At 47.0% G+C, this 12,552-nt stretch overlaps 1 protein-coding gene across 1 annotated transcript in view; it reads right to left on the bottom strand.

Annotated features, from left to right (window-relative positions):
• Positions 1-12,552, bottom strand: part of PTPRJ (protein tyrosine phosphatase receptor type J) — a 136,656-nt gene that overhangs the window by 32,130 nt on the left and 91,974 nt on the right. Inside the window, exons 5-9 of the mRNA XM_090032529.1 lie at positions 11,362-11,634; positions 10,630-10,896; positions 7,805-8,077; positions 4,967-5,239; positions 362-634 (exon numbers count right to left, since the gene is read on the bottom strand). Of these exons, the coding sequence (XP_089888655.1) occupies positions 362-634; positions 4,967-5,239; positions 7,805-8,077; positions 10,630-10,896; positions 11,362-11,634 (1,359 nt within the window). The remainder of the gene's footprint in view (positions 1-361; positions 635-4,966; positions 5,240-7,804; positions 8,078-10,629; positions 10,897-11,361; positions 11,635-12,552) is intronic.

Genomic DNA, 12,552 nt, shown 5'->3' on the forward strand with positions numbered 1-12,552 from the left:
GTCGTCTCTTTGGTAGACATCTGAGACACTGCCTATGTACATATTCTCCCACCTCTTTTCAGGTGTGCTAAGTCCACTTGGCCAGACCCAAACACCTGCACTGTCATAAATATGACACTGGCTCCACTTTAGAGACTATATTTCTTGCATGCAATTTGGTGATGCAAAATGTCTTCAGTACCAAATGTTTTTTTAATGGAAACATAAATCTTTATTATACAAACAAATGCACTGCAATAATCTACAGTACCTTTCTTATGTAAACAAGTCCATGAGCACAGAGGGTGTAGATGGGGGCCCAAAAGAAAAGGGGAATGTATTAAATAGCAAGCAAGCTACAGGGTGAGTTTCTATGACTTACTGGTGTAGACGGTCACGGAATTTCCATCTCCTTTAGTTGTGTTATCTGGTGCTAGTGGATATATTGTGAAGTTATAGAGTGTACCAGGTTCTAAACCTGTAATTACAGCTCCCGTGATTTGGGTTCTCTCAGTCCGGAGAGTTGAATTTCCATCTTTGAAAATCTCTATCTCATAGGTATAGTTATGAGCAGCTGAATCATTGTTCTTCCAGGTTAAATTCACTTGATCTGTGCTGATATCTATGGGTTGGATATCAAAAACTGGACTGGGCTCTGTTTAACGAAAAACCAAGCATACACATACACATTAGTTGCATTTAACATAACCCAGAGGACTTGCTTCCAGCAAAACTCTCTTCACCGTCAGTGCTGATGTGTCTTTGGTAGACATTAGAGGCACTGCCTATGTCAGGGGTGGGCAATTATTTCAGGCAGAGGGCCAGTAAACCCAGTTTTGGCAAGCTGTTGAGGGCTGCATGGATAGCCCTGCACCTTGAAAGGTGCCCCGTCCCCTGGTCACCATCTGGGACCAATGTCCCAATGTCTTGGGACCAGTGAGTCAGGGCCAGCACCGGTAGGGCCCAGAGAGGATCACAGCCTGGCAGGGGTCTGTGGGGCCAGCGCTGGCCCGAGGACACCAGTGTGGGCCCCATGCTCCTGCACCTCCTCAGCCCTGCTGTACAGGCAGGGGATAGCACACAGCCCTAACCCCGCACTTCCCAGCAGGGAACGAGTTGGTGCTGAGCACAGGGGAAAAGTGGCCCCACCCCTGCTCTGAGGCTAGCGCTCCCTGCTGCAGCCACTCACAGCCCATGCAGGGCTGTCCTGAGCAGACACAAGCAGCCTCACGTGGGCTGCGAGCAGCTGCAGCACAGGGCGCCAGCCACATGGGGGGGAGGGGCCACTTTTCCCCACGCTTAGCACCAGCTTGTAACCCACCCCTGCTGCCAGACTGGGCCCTGCACCAGCTCCGAGCTCGCTCATCAGTGTTGCGCCACAGCGGCAGCAGCTGCTTGGCCCAAAGGAAAGCGACCCCCTGCTTGCCGCGCCAGGCTGTGTTTGTTGCTGTTGCGCATCCAGAGCTCGTACCGTGGTAGGCTGTGGTGAGGCTGCCACTGCTGCCTCTGTGCTGCCCAGTGTAGAAGCTCCAGGCAGGCAGCAGCAGCAGCAAAGACTGCACAGCATGGCAAGCAGGGGGGCCATAGGTGCTCCTGCTGCGGCGCAGCCCCGACGGGTGAGCCTGGAGCAGGCACAAGGCCGGGTTACAAGCTGGTGCTGGGCACAGAGAAAAGCAGCCCCTCCCCCGCCCCGTGGCCAGCATTCCGTGCTGCAGCCGCTCGCAGCCCACATGGGGCTGCCTGGGCCTGCTCCAGACAGCTCTGCATGGGCTGTGAGTGGCTGCAGCAGGGAGCACAGGCCATGGGGCGGGGCTGCTTTTCTGCTGCACTCAGCACCAGCATGTTCCCTACATCCGGTCCTCCCCTGCCCTTCCCTGACCCTCACCTGAGTTTCCTGCACTGGTGCAACCACGAGGAGCCACATGGTCCTACACCAGAAGCCCTTGCTGGAGTTTCCAGCTGGGGGCGGGGGGGCCAGGTCAGGCAGGCCCTGCTGTTGCAGGAGCCCGCCAGGGCTTCCTCTGAGTCCTACTGCCCCTGGTCCCTGTCATCTTTGACAGGAACCAAGGACAGATAAATACATATTAATTTTCTAAATTTTTTTTAAGGGCCCCACAGACTGGATAGAATGACCTGGCAGGCTGGATCCAGCCCGCTGGCCATATTTTGCCCACCCCTGACCTATGTACACCTTCTACAAACCTCTCTTTTCAAGTGTGCGCCAAGTCTACTTGGCAAGACCCAAACACCCATGCTGTCACAAATATGACACTGGCTCCACTTTAGGGACTATATTTCTCACATGAAATTTGGTGATGCAAAATCTTTTCATATAACACATTTCATGTAACACATTAATTGTATTCACAGAACTCAGAGGAGCTGCCTCCCACAAAACACTTCCCCCTTAGTGCTGAAACCTTACTGAAAGACTGTCTATGAGCACCTTCTCTGACATCTCTGATTTGAGCAGCTTGGCAAGATCCAAAATTTCTGGCCCAAGGAGCATATGACAATGACTATAAGAATTTAAGAACATACTGCATTTATTTATATCTAAAACAACATTTTCTCCCCACAAGCATGGGGGGGGTGGGGAAGAACCTCACCAGAGATTCACGCACCAGCCCAGGGCAAGCAGTAGCTCAGCTCCAGATTCTGCCCCAGGCTTGAAGCCAAAGCTAAAGTTGAACCACTAGTTGCCCTAGTTTGGGGTAGCTCATGCAAAAGGGAGAGGACTTGTATGGACACTTGTAGTGTGCTTGGTAGGAGAGATCATGTGACCTGCCCTCCGCCTGGTCACTTGGCCTGCTTCCCCTACCTTCCTTCCCCACACTTACCTTCAGCTCCAGGCCCTCTGACCTCAACCTGGCTGGGCCTGGAGCTGCAACCACTGCTTTTCCCTGCACAGGGAGGGGACCACTAATCACTGCTCCAGAGCCAGAGCTGCCACACAGAAGATAAACAGAAGCAGGGAGTAGGGAGCGTACAGCTGCCACAAGGGGTGGGGAAGGTAAGAGACAAATGGCAGGCACAGGCACAGCAAGGGGTAGAGTCTGGCCCCTTGCCCTCCACCACTGCTTTAAGGGGACAAGTTAAAAGGACCCTCCAACAATTACCTCCTATACAATTTTTATAATTTTCCATGTACAGAATCTAATTACTGGGGGCAGTAGTGTTAAATTCAAAATAGTCTTCAATTCAGGTACATTTAGTAACCACTGCACTGGGTCAGACCAATAATTCCATCAAACCCAGCATCTTGCTTCTGACAATGTCAAGGAGCCGATTCTTTAGAACAGTATTTGCAATAGGTGTTGATCCATCTTCTGAAGTATCCTTAGGCACCACCTGTAGGTTATATTCTTTACTGCTATATTCAATAGGCCTTGTGTAGCAAGTGCTCATTCCAGGGGTAGTTGCGACGCCTTGCCAACCTGGCTCCCGTTGGGCTATTCCTTTTAGCATCTCCCTATATGGAAGCCACTTTATGCATCTATTTCACCATTTTTTTCTTCTTCTTCGCTAGTTTTTTCTTCTTCTTCGCTAGTTCACACCCTTTTTGAGATGGGGTGGCCAGAACTGCACACCCTACTCAAGATACAAACTTAACAGGGCTTTGAATACTGAGCTAATTTCTCATATGTATTGTGGTTATCCCTCAGTATTTCATAACCAAACTTTTATTCTAATGGAACTGTAATCTTTTTGGTACAACCAGGGCAGTGGTCACCAACCCAGAGCCTCTTGCAGTCGATCCTGGGCTCAGGGGCCTGAGCACGCATGTGCATGAACACACAGCTTCCACCCGAGCAGGTCAGTCAGTGGAGAAAGGGAAGGGAAGGGAAGGGGTGGGAGCCAACTTGAGGCCCCCACAGTGAGGGACAGAATGCAGCAGGAGCCCATAAGCTGAGTGGCTGGGTGGGTGGTGGGAGGATCAAGCCCAGGCAGCTCATCTAAGGGTTCGGGAGAGGCTTCCGCCACTGTGTGCACCCCGGCAGAGGCCTGAGGCAGCATGTGCCCTGCCCCCTCCCTTCCCCCCCCCCCCCATCTGTGCCTGGCAGAGGTGGATGCTGCTGCTGCAGCTGGCCCAGGAGTGGCCCGATGTCACATGCATCTGCCACACACAGATCAGGGGGGCACATGCCACCCACCAACTGTGGGGCAGTGCAGGTGGCCGCAGCAGCTGTGAAGTAGGGAGTGGAGCCAAGACAGGAGCCAGGCAGGAGGATGGAGCTGCAAGTGGATTGCCCAGGGGTGTGGGGAGAGGTGGGGGCACACATCCCAGGAGGGCACAGGGGGTGCATGCCCCTGGATCTACACACAGGGTAGGGTGGGGTGGGGCGGGGTAGGCTAGGACTGGGTCAGCATGGCACTACTCCTGGCAGGGGTGTTTGGTAGTGCTGCGCTTGGGCCATGGGGCACTATAGCGAATTTTGGGGTAGCTGTAGCTCCCCATATCCCCGCTTCCAGCACTGCCACCACCACCGCCCAGTCCAAGCGCAGTGCAACCAAACACCCTTGCCAGGAACAGCGCTGCGCTGCCCCGGCACCAGCCTGCCCTACCCCGCATGCAGATCTGGGGGGCACATGGCGGGCTTGCCCCTGCCCTGGCCCCACTCCCTCCCACAGCGTCACTGGGGCAGAGGGCGGGGGGAGATTGAGGTCCCAGTGGGGAGGGAGGGAGTGGAGCTAGGGCTGGGGCCTCTATGTGCCCCACTGGCCCTTTCTCCTCCCTTCTCTCCCCACAGACTTACCTGCTGGGCGGGGGGAAGAGGGGAGGTAGGTCTTAGGTTCCTTTTAAATTCCACAGGTGATCCGCAACCTTAAAAAGCTGGAGACCACTGAACAACGGCAAGAAGTTTTATACACAGCACCTTTGTAACTTAAGTGCATGCATACTTATTCAAGCATAAAGGAATATGGGAAGAAAAGACTGGATGTATTTAATAGCAAGCAAGCTACAGGGTGAGTTTCTATGACTTACTGGTGTAGACTGGCATGGATTTTCCATCTCCTTTAGTTGTGTTATCTGGTGCTAGTGGATATATTGTGAAGTTATAGAGTGTACCAGGTTCTAAACCTGTAATTACAGCTCCCATGATTTGGGTTCTCTCAGTCCGGGGAGTTGAATTTCCATCTTTGAAAATCTCTATTTCATAGGTATAGTCATGAGCAGCTGAATCATTGTTCTTCCAAGTTAAATTCACTTGATCTGTACTGATAGTCATGGCCTGGATGGCAGAAACTGGACTGGGCTCTGTTTCAGGAAAGAGCAAGCACACACATAACACATTAGGGCTATTTACAGAACACGGAGGACCTGCCTCCCATGAAACATTTCCCCCTTTAGTGCTGAAACCTTGTTGCAAAAGCTGTATATGTACACCTTCTCTGACCTCTCCTTGTTTTGAATAACTTGACAAGACCCGAGGATATGGTCCAAGGTGCATATAGAAATGACCATAAGAATATACGAACATACCATATTTACTCAAATCGAAAACAAGGTTTTTTCCGAACACAATCACCCTGAGAGAAAAAAAAAGCCACACCCAAGATTTAAGTACCAGCCAAAGGCAGCTGGTGGCTCAGCAACAGATCCTGCCCAAGACTGGGGGCCAAAGTCGGAGTTGAGCAACTACTTGCCCCAGTCCGGGGTAGCTCATGCGAAAGCAGGAGGGTGCACATGGAAACGTGTGCTGTACTTGGTGGGAGAGACCATGTAGCCTGGCCCGGCCTGGTTACTTGCTGTTATCCCTATCTCCCCTTCCCCTGCTTACCATAACCTGCAGCTCCAGCCCTTCTAGCCCCATCTGATGGGGCCTGGAGCTGCCACCATTGCTTTTCCCTGAATGGGGCTGGGACCACTGCTGCCTGTTGCTGCCACCCAGAAATGAAGTCGTAGCAGGGAGTAGGGAGTGAAACACTTCAGCCACCATCAGGATGGGGAAGAGAAGAGACAGATGGCAGACTCAAGCACAGGGACAAATAAGGCAAGGAGCAGTCTGTTACCTTTCTACCCACCATTGCTTTAGGGGAACAAGTGTAATATGACCCTCCAATGATCATCTTCTATACATGAGAAATTATAGAAATGTTACAATTTTCCATGTATATTAATCTAACAACTGTGGGGTGGAGGCATTTTAAATTCAATGTTGACTTGGATTTTTGTATATTCAGTAACAACTGTTGTATTGAGTCAGAACAAAGGTCCATCAAACCCAGCATCTTGCTTCTAACAATGTCTAGGAGCTGATTCTTTAGAAGAATTTTGGAAATAGGTATTTATCCATACTGGCATCCTAATGTGTCACCAAATAAAGTATCCTCAGATAACATCATGTTCTTCACTGCTACATTCAATAGGCCCTGAGGAACCCATTTTTCATAAATTTGGCTGATCCTCCACCCCCCGCACCCCTTTTTATTCTACACGCTTGCCATATTTACTCAATTCTAAGAGATGCCTCCTAATATAAAATGGCGGGGGGGCGGGGAGGATCTTAATTTAGAAACCAATATGAGGACAGTGAGGGGGCAGGCAGCTGCAGTGGTTCAGGCTCAGGGTCTGGCCGTAGCTTCAGCTGCTGCCTGCCCCAAACTCCCCTCCACCCTGCATTGCTTCTCCATGCTGCTCTCCCACCTGCCACCTCTTTCCCTGCTGCCCAAACCCCTACCCCACCACCTCTGTTCTCCTGATCCCCTCTCCCTTACTCGTTTACCCTTGCTCCACACCATCAGCCTCTATATATACCACAGTATGGGGCACTGAGCACTGTCCCAGTCCAGCCCCATAGCAGCGGTGCACAGCCTCCATGGCTGCTACAAGGGCTGGGCCAGGCTTGTTCTCAGTGCCCCAGGCTAGAATGGGGATAGAGACTGCGAGCACAGAGCAAGAATAAGTGGGGGAGAAGCTGGGAACAGAGGCTGTGGGGAAAAGGGGTAAAAGTGACAGGAGGGGAGGGGGGCAGGGGAAAGGTTTAGCTGACACTCCAGGTGGAAGGCACAGATGGCAACCTGCTAAGACCTCCCCATACCACCTGCATCCCACTACTGCCTCCTCCTGCAGCAGTAAGGAGGAAGAATTAAAGACAAAAAAAGATTCTATACCTGACACATTATGAGATATTTTTACATTTTCCATGTTTAGAATCTAACAACTGGTGGGTTGTCTCTAAATTCAGGGTCATCTCAGATTTGAGTAAATGCAGCATACTATTAGCCTCCATGATATCCCATGGAAAGGAATTCATGTCTTAAAAAGGTAGTGTGGAAAACAAAATCTTCAATTTTCTTTCCTAATAATTTCATCGGCTGCCTCTAGTGCTACTATCACAAGACACAGTACACAACTGTTACTCATACATTTTCCACAACACTCAAGATTGTAAAGACTCTTATTAGATTCCCCCTCAGCTATCTCTTCCAAGTTGGAGAGTTCCAGCCTTTTTAGCATCTCCATATATGGAAGCCACGTTCTACATCTGTTTTGCCATTTTCTCTACTTTTCTAGTTCTAGTATACCCTTTTTGAGATGGAGTGGCCAGACCTACACACCATACTCAAGATATGGGAACAGGGCTTTGAATAATGAGCTAATTTCTCATATGTACTGTGGTTATCCCTCAGTATTTCATAACCAAACTTTTATTCTAATGGAACTGTAATCTTTTTGGTATGACAAAGGCAAAAAGATTAATATACAGCAGCTTTGGAACATAACTGCATGCATATTTCTTTAACCATAAAGGAGCATGGGAAGAAAAGACTGGATGCATTTAATAGCAAGCAAGCTACAGGGCGAGTTTCTACGACTTACTGGTGTAGACGGTCACAGAATTTCCATCTCCTTTAGTTGTGTTATCTGGTGCTAGTGGATATATTGTGAAGTTATAGAGTGTACCAGGTTCTAAACCTGTAATTACAGCTCCCGTGATTTGGGTTCTCTCAGTCCGGAGAGTTGAATTTCCATCTTTGAAAATCTCTATCTCATAGGTATAGTCATGAGCAGCTGAATCATTGTTCTTCCAGGTTAAATTCACTTGATCTGTGCTGATATTCATGGCCTGGATGGCAAAAACTGGACTGGGCTCTGTTTCAGGAAAGAGCAAGCACACACATAACACATTAGGGCTATTTACAGAACACAGAGGACCTGCCTCCCATGAAACATTTCCCCCTTTAGTACTGAAACCTTGTTGCAAAAGCTGTATATCTGCACCTTCTCTGACTTCTCTTTGTTTTGAGTATCTTGACAAGACCTGAGAATCTGGTCCAAGGTGCATATAGCAATGACCATAAGAATATAAGAACATACCATATTTACTCAAATCGAAAACAAGGTTTTTCCAAACACAATCACCCTGAGGGGAAAAAAAAGCCTCACCCGAGATTTAAGTACCAGCCAACAGCAGGCGGTGGCTCAGCAACAGATCCTGCCCAAGGTACTAGACCAGATCCGGAGCTGAGCAACTACTCGCACCAGTTCAGGGCTGCTCATGTGAAAGGTGGGAGAGTGCACATGGAAACCTGCGTGTGGTTGTTGGAAGTGACCATGTAGCCTGTCCCCTACCTGGTTACTTGGCCTTTGCCCTACCGCCTCTCCTCCCACTCACCTTCAGCTCCAGACCGTCTGGTCCCAACCTGGCTGGGCGTGGAGCTGCCACCACTGCTTTTCCCTGGATGGGGCTGGGACCACTGCTGACTGCTCCAGAGCCAGAGCTACTGCCACCCAGAAAAGAAGCAGCAGCAGGAGTATGGAGAAGAAGGGTGCAGCCACTACAGCAGGTGGGGAAGGCAAGAATGACAAGTGGAAGGCACAGGAAGAAAAATTGTCAGAGTCTGGTCCCTTCCCTCCCACTGCTGCTTTAGGAGGGAAAAATTTAATATGACCCTCCAAATATTACATTCTATACATAGGAAATTATAGAAATTATATGATTTTTCATGTATATTAATCTAATTATTTGGGGGGGCGGTCATCTTAAACTAAGTTGTCTTGGATTCAGGTGTATTAGGTAACAACTGCTGCATTGTGTCAAAGCAAAGGTCAATCAAACCCAGCAAGTTGCTTTTGATAATATGAAGGAGACTATTCTTTAGAAGAAGGGTATTTGAAATAGGCATTGATTCATCTTATGAAGTATCCTCAGGCATCATCTGTTTGTTATGTTTCTTACTGCTATATTCTATGGGCACTGATAAAAAGAAAAAAAAAATATGAAAAATGGGTTTAACATAATTAGCATATTTACTCAGTTCTGAGACAAGATCCTCCAACCCCCCTATAATATGGCAGGGGGACGTAGAAGAACTTCAACTTAGGATCAGGTATGAGGGTAGTGAGGGGGCAGGCAGCTGCTGTGGTTCAGGCTCCAGCCCCTATGCAGGGTCTGGCCATAGCTGCAGCCTGCTCCCTCCTCCTCACCAACCCCTCACTGCCTCCATATGATGCTCTCCTGCCTGCTGCCTCTATTCCCATTGTCTTCACCCCCTCGCCCCCCCATAGCTTTTGCTTCCCTGCTTCTCCTCTCCCTCCCCTGCTTCCCCTTGCTCTGCACCATCAGGCTTTGTACACACCAGTTTGGGGCACAGAGCATGGCTCCAGTCCATTCCCACAGCAGCGGTGCACAGCCTGCATGGCTGCTACAAGGGCTGGGCCAGGCCTGTGCTCAGTGCCCCAGGCTAGAATGGGGATAGAGACTGCGAGCACAGAGCAAACGTAAGCACAGGGAGGAGCTGGGAGAAGAGACTGTGGGAAAAGGGGGAACAGGGGCTGCAGAGGAGGGAAGGGGGTACAGAGGTGGAGGGGAAAGTGGGGACTGAGGATCCAGAGGGAAGGCAGGTGGAACAGGCACAAGCAGGGGACAAGCTGCTTGATCTCCCCACACCACAGAAGAGATTATGAGAGATTTATACATTTTCCATATACAGACTCGAATAAACAGGGGTTCATCTTAAATTCAGTGTCATTTCAGATTTGAGTAAATACAGCATGCTATTAGCCTCCAATATGACCCTCCAATTATTACATTCTATACATAGGAAATTATAGAAATTTTATCCCATGGCAAGAAATTCACGTTAATAAGGTACTGTGTAAAAAAGCCTTTCATTTTCTTTCCTAATAATGTAACTGGCTGCCTCTTGTTTTACTACCGTAAGACACAGTACATAACTGTTTCCCACTCAATTTTTTCCACGACACTCAAGATTTACAGAATCTTATTAGATTCTCCCTCAGCTGTCTCTTTTTTAAGTTTGAGAGTTCCAGCCTTTTTAGCATATCCCTATATGGAAGCCATGTTCTGTATCTATTTTGCCATTTTCTCTACTTTTCTAGTTCTAGTATACCCTTTTGCGGTGGCCAGAACTGCATACTATACTCAAGATATGGACTCAACATGGCTTTATATAATGAGTTCATTTCTCATGTGTATTGTGGTGATCCCTCATGCTTTCATAACCAACCTTTTATTCTAATGGAAGTGTAATTGTTTTGGTACAACAAAGGCAAGAAGATTAACATATAGCAGCTTTGGAACAGAAGCGCATTCATATTTCTTTGAGCATAAAGGAGCATGGGAAGAAAGAATGGATGTGTTTAATAGCAAGCAAGCTACAGAGTGAGTTTCAATGACTTACTAGTGTACACGGTTGTGGAATTTCCATCTCCTTTAGTTGCGTTATCAGGCACTAGTGGATATATTGTGAAATTATAAAGAGTAACAGGTTTTAAGCCTGTAATGACAGCTTGCCTCTTTTGGAATATTGTGTTATTTGGAAATGAAGCTCCGTCTCTTAAGATCTCATAGGTATAACTATCAGCAGCTGAATCGTTGTTCTTCCATGTTAAAATCACATAATCTGTGCTGATATCTATGGGTTGGATATCAAAAACTGGACTGGGCTCTGTTTAAGAAAAAAAACAAACACACATACACACATCAGTTGTATTTAGCATAACCCAAAGGACCTGCTTCCAGCAAAACTCTCTTCACCATCACTGCTGGTGTCACATCAGTGCTGGTGTTTCTTTGGTAGACATTAGAGACACTGCTTAGGTGCACCTTCTCCCACATGTCTTTTCAGGTGCGTGCCAAATCCACCTTAGCCAGACGCAAACACCTGTGCTGTCATGGATATGACGCTGGCTCCAGTTTAGAGACTATATTTCTCGCATTCAATTTGGTGATGCAGCATGTTTTTGGAACCAAGCAATTTTTATAATGGAAAGAACAAAGGCAAGAAGTTTTATACACAGTACCTTTGTAACATAAGCACATGCATATTTATTCAAGCATAAAGGAATATGGGAAGAAAAGACTGGATGTATTTAATAGCAAGCAAGCTACAGGGTGAGTTTCTATGACTTACTGGTGTAGACGGTCACGGAATTTCCATCTCCTTTAGTTGTGTTATCTGGTGCTAGTGGATATATTGTGAAGTTATAGAGTGTACCAGGTTCTAAACCTGTAATTACAGCTCCCGTGATTTGGGTTCTCTCAGTCCGGAGAGCTGAATTTCCATCTTTGAAAATCTCTATCTCATAGGTATAGTTATGAGCAGCTGAATCATTGTTCTTCCAGGTTAAATTCACTTGATCTGTGCTGATCGCTATGGCCTGGATGGCAAAAACTGGACTGGACCCTGTTTGTGAAAAAACAAAGCATATATACATAGATACACACACACACACACACACACACACACACACACACACACAGAGTACATACATTCTGTGGTATATAGAGTAACTTCTGTGCTATATTTCCAGCCTGGATGTCAAAAACTGAGCAGGGAAAATAAATGATATAGCAAAGAATTGGTGTTCATATTGATATGACGTATTACTTGTTTGCGACCTTTGACAATCTTTTGCCGTTTGAAAAATACTGTAAAATAACTAGGAGAAAAAGATAATTTAGAACTTTCCTATGTTCTGCAAGTTACCTATGAAAGATGCTATTCAATGAGATAATCCACTTCGGTAAAATGTTTGGTAGACCTATCCTAAGGCCCTCCATTTTTATTCTATGAGGGTGATTTTTCTTCCCAGCAATGAAATAATAGGATCTTCTTTCTAGTCATAAAATGACCTCTCTCCCCATTTTTTTAGTTACATTCATAATTTAGTTATATATGTAGTTACATTTATTTCTTCAACTTATATAAATATGCTTCACTTCAGTAACTTGAGAGTAAGATTTTGTGATTAAGGTGAGTCTCAAGAGACAGAAATCACTTCCCAGCTGCTACACTCTTCTTATATCCACTTGAGGAACAAAGACAATGAGTAATCTTCTTTGTCCAGATGTCTATTATCTATTTAGATCACAATTAATCTAAGGCAAGGACTATCTCTTACAAAGCATACCTATAGCATCTACCACAAAGTGGACCTGGGGATTACTAGATGTTATCCTAATGGAAATAATAATAGCTGATTTCAAGTATAACAGAGACATTATTAAAAGTTGTTCAACAACTGAATACACTCCTCAGCATAATCAAAATCTAAGCTATCATTAGAATTTTTTTCTAAACTTTGAAAGAAATATATGAATG

This window comes from Crocodylus siamensis, chromosome 2 (assembly GCF_052110815.1).
Source record: "Crocodylus siamensis isolate JL-2025a chromosome 2, ASM5211081v1, whole genome shotgun sequence".
In the NCBI taxonomy this organism is placed as follows: Eukaryota; Metazoa; Chordata; order Crocodylia; family Crocodylidae; genus Crocodylus; species Crocodylus siamensis.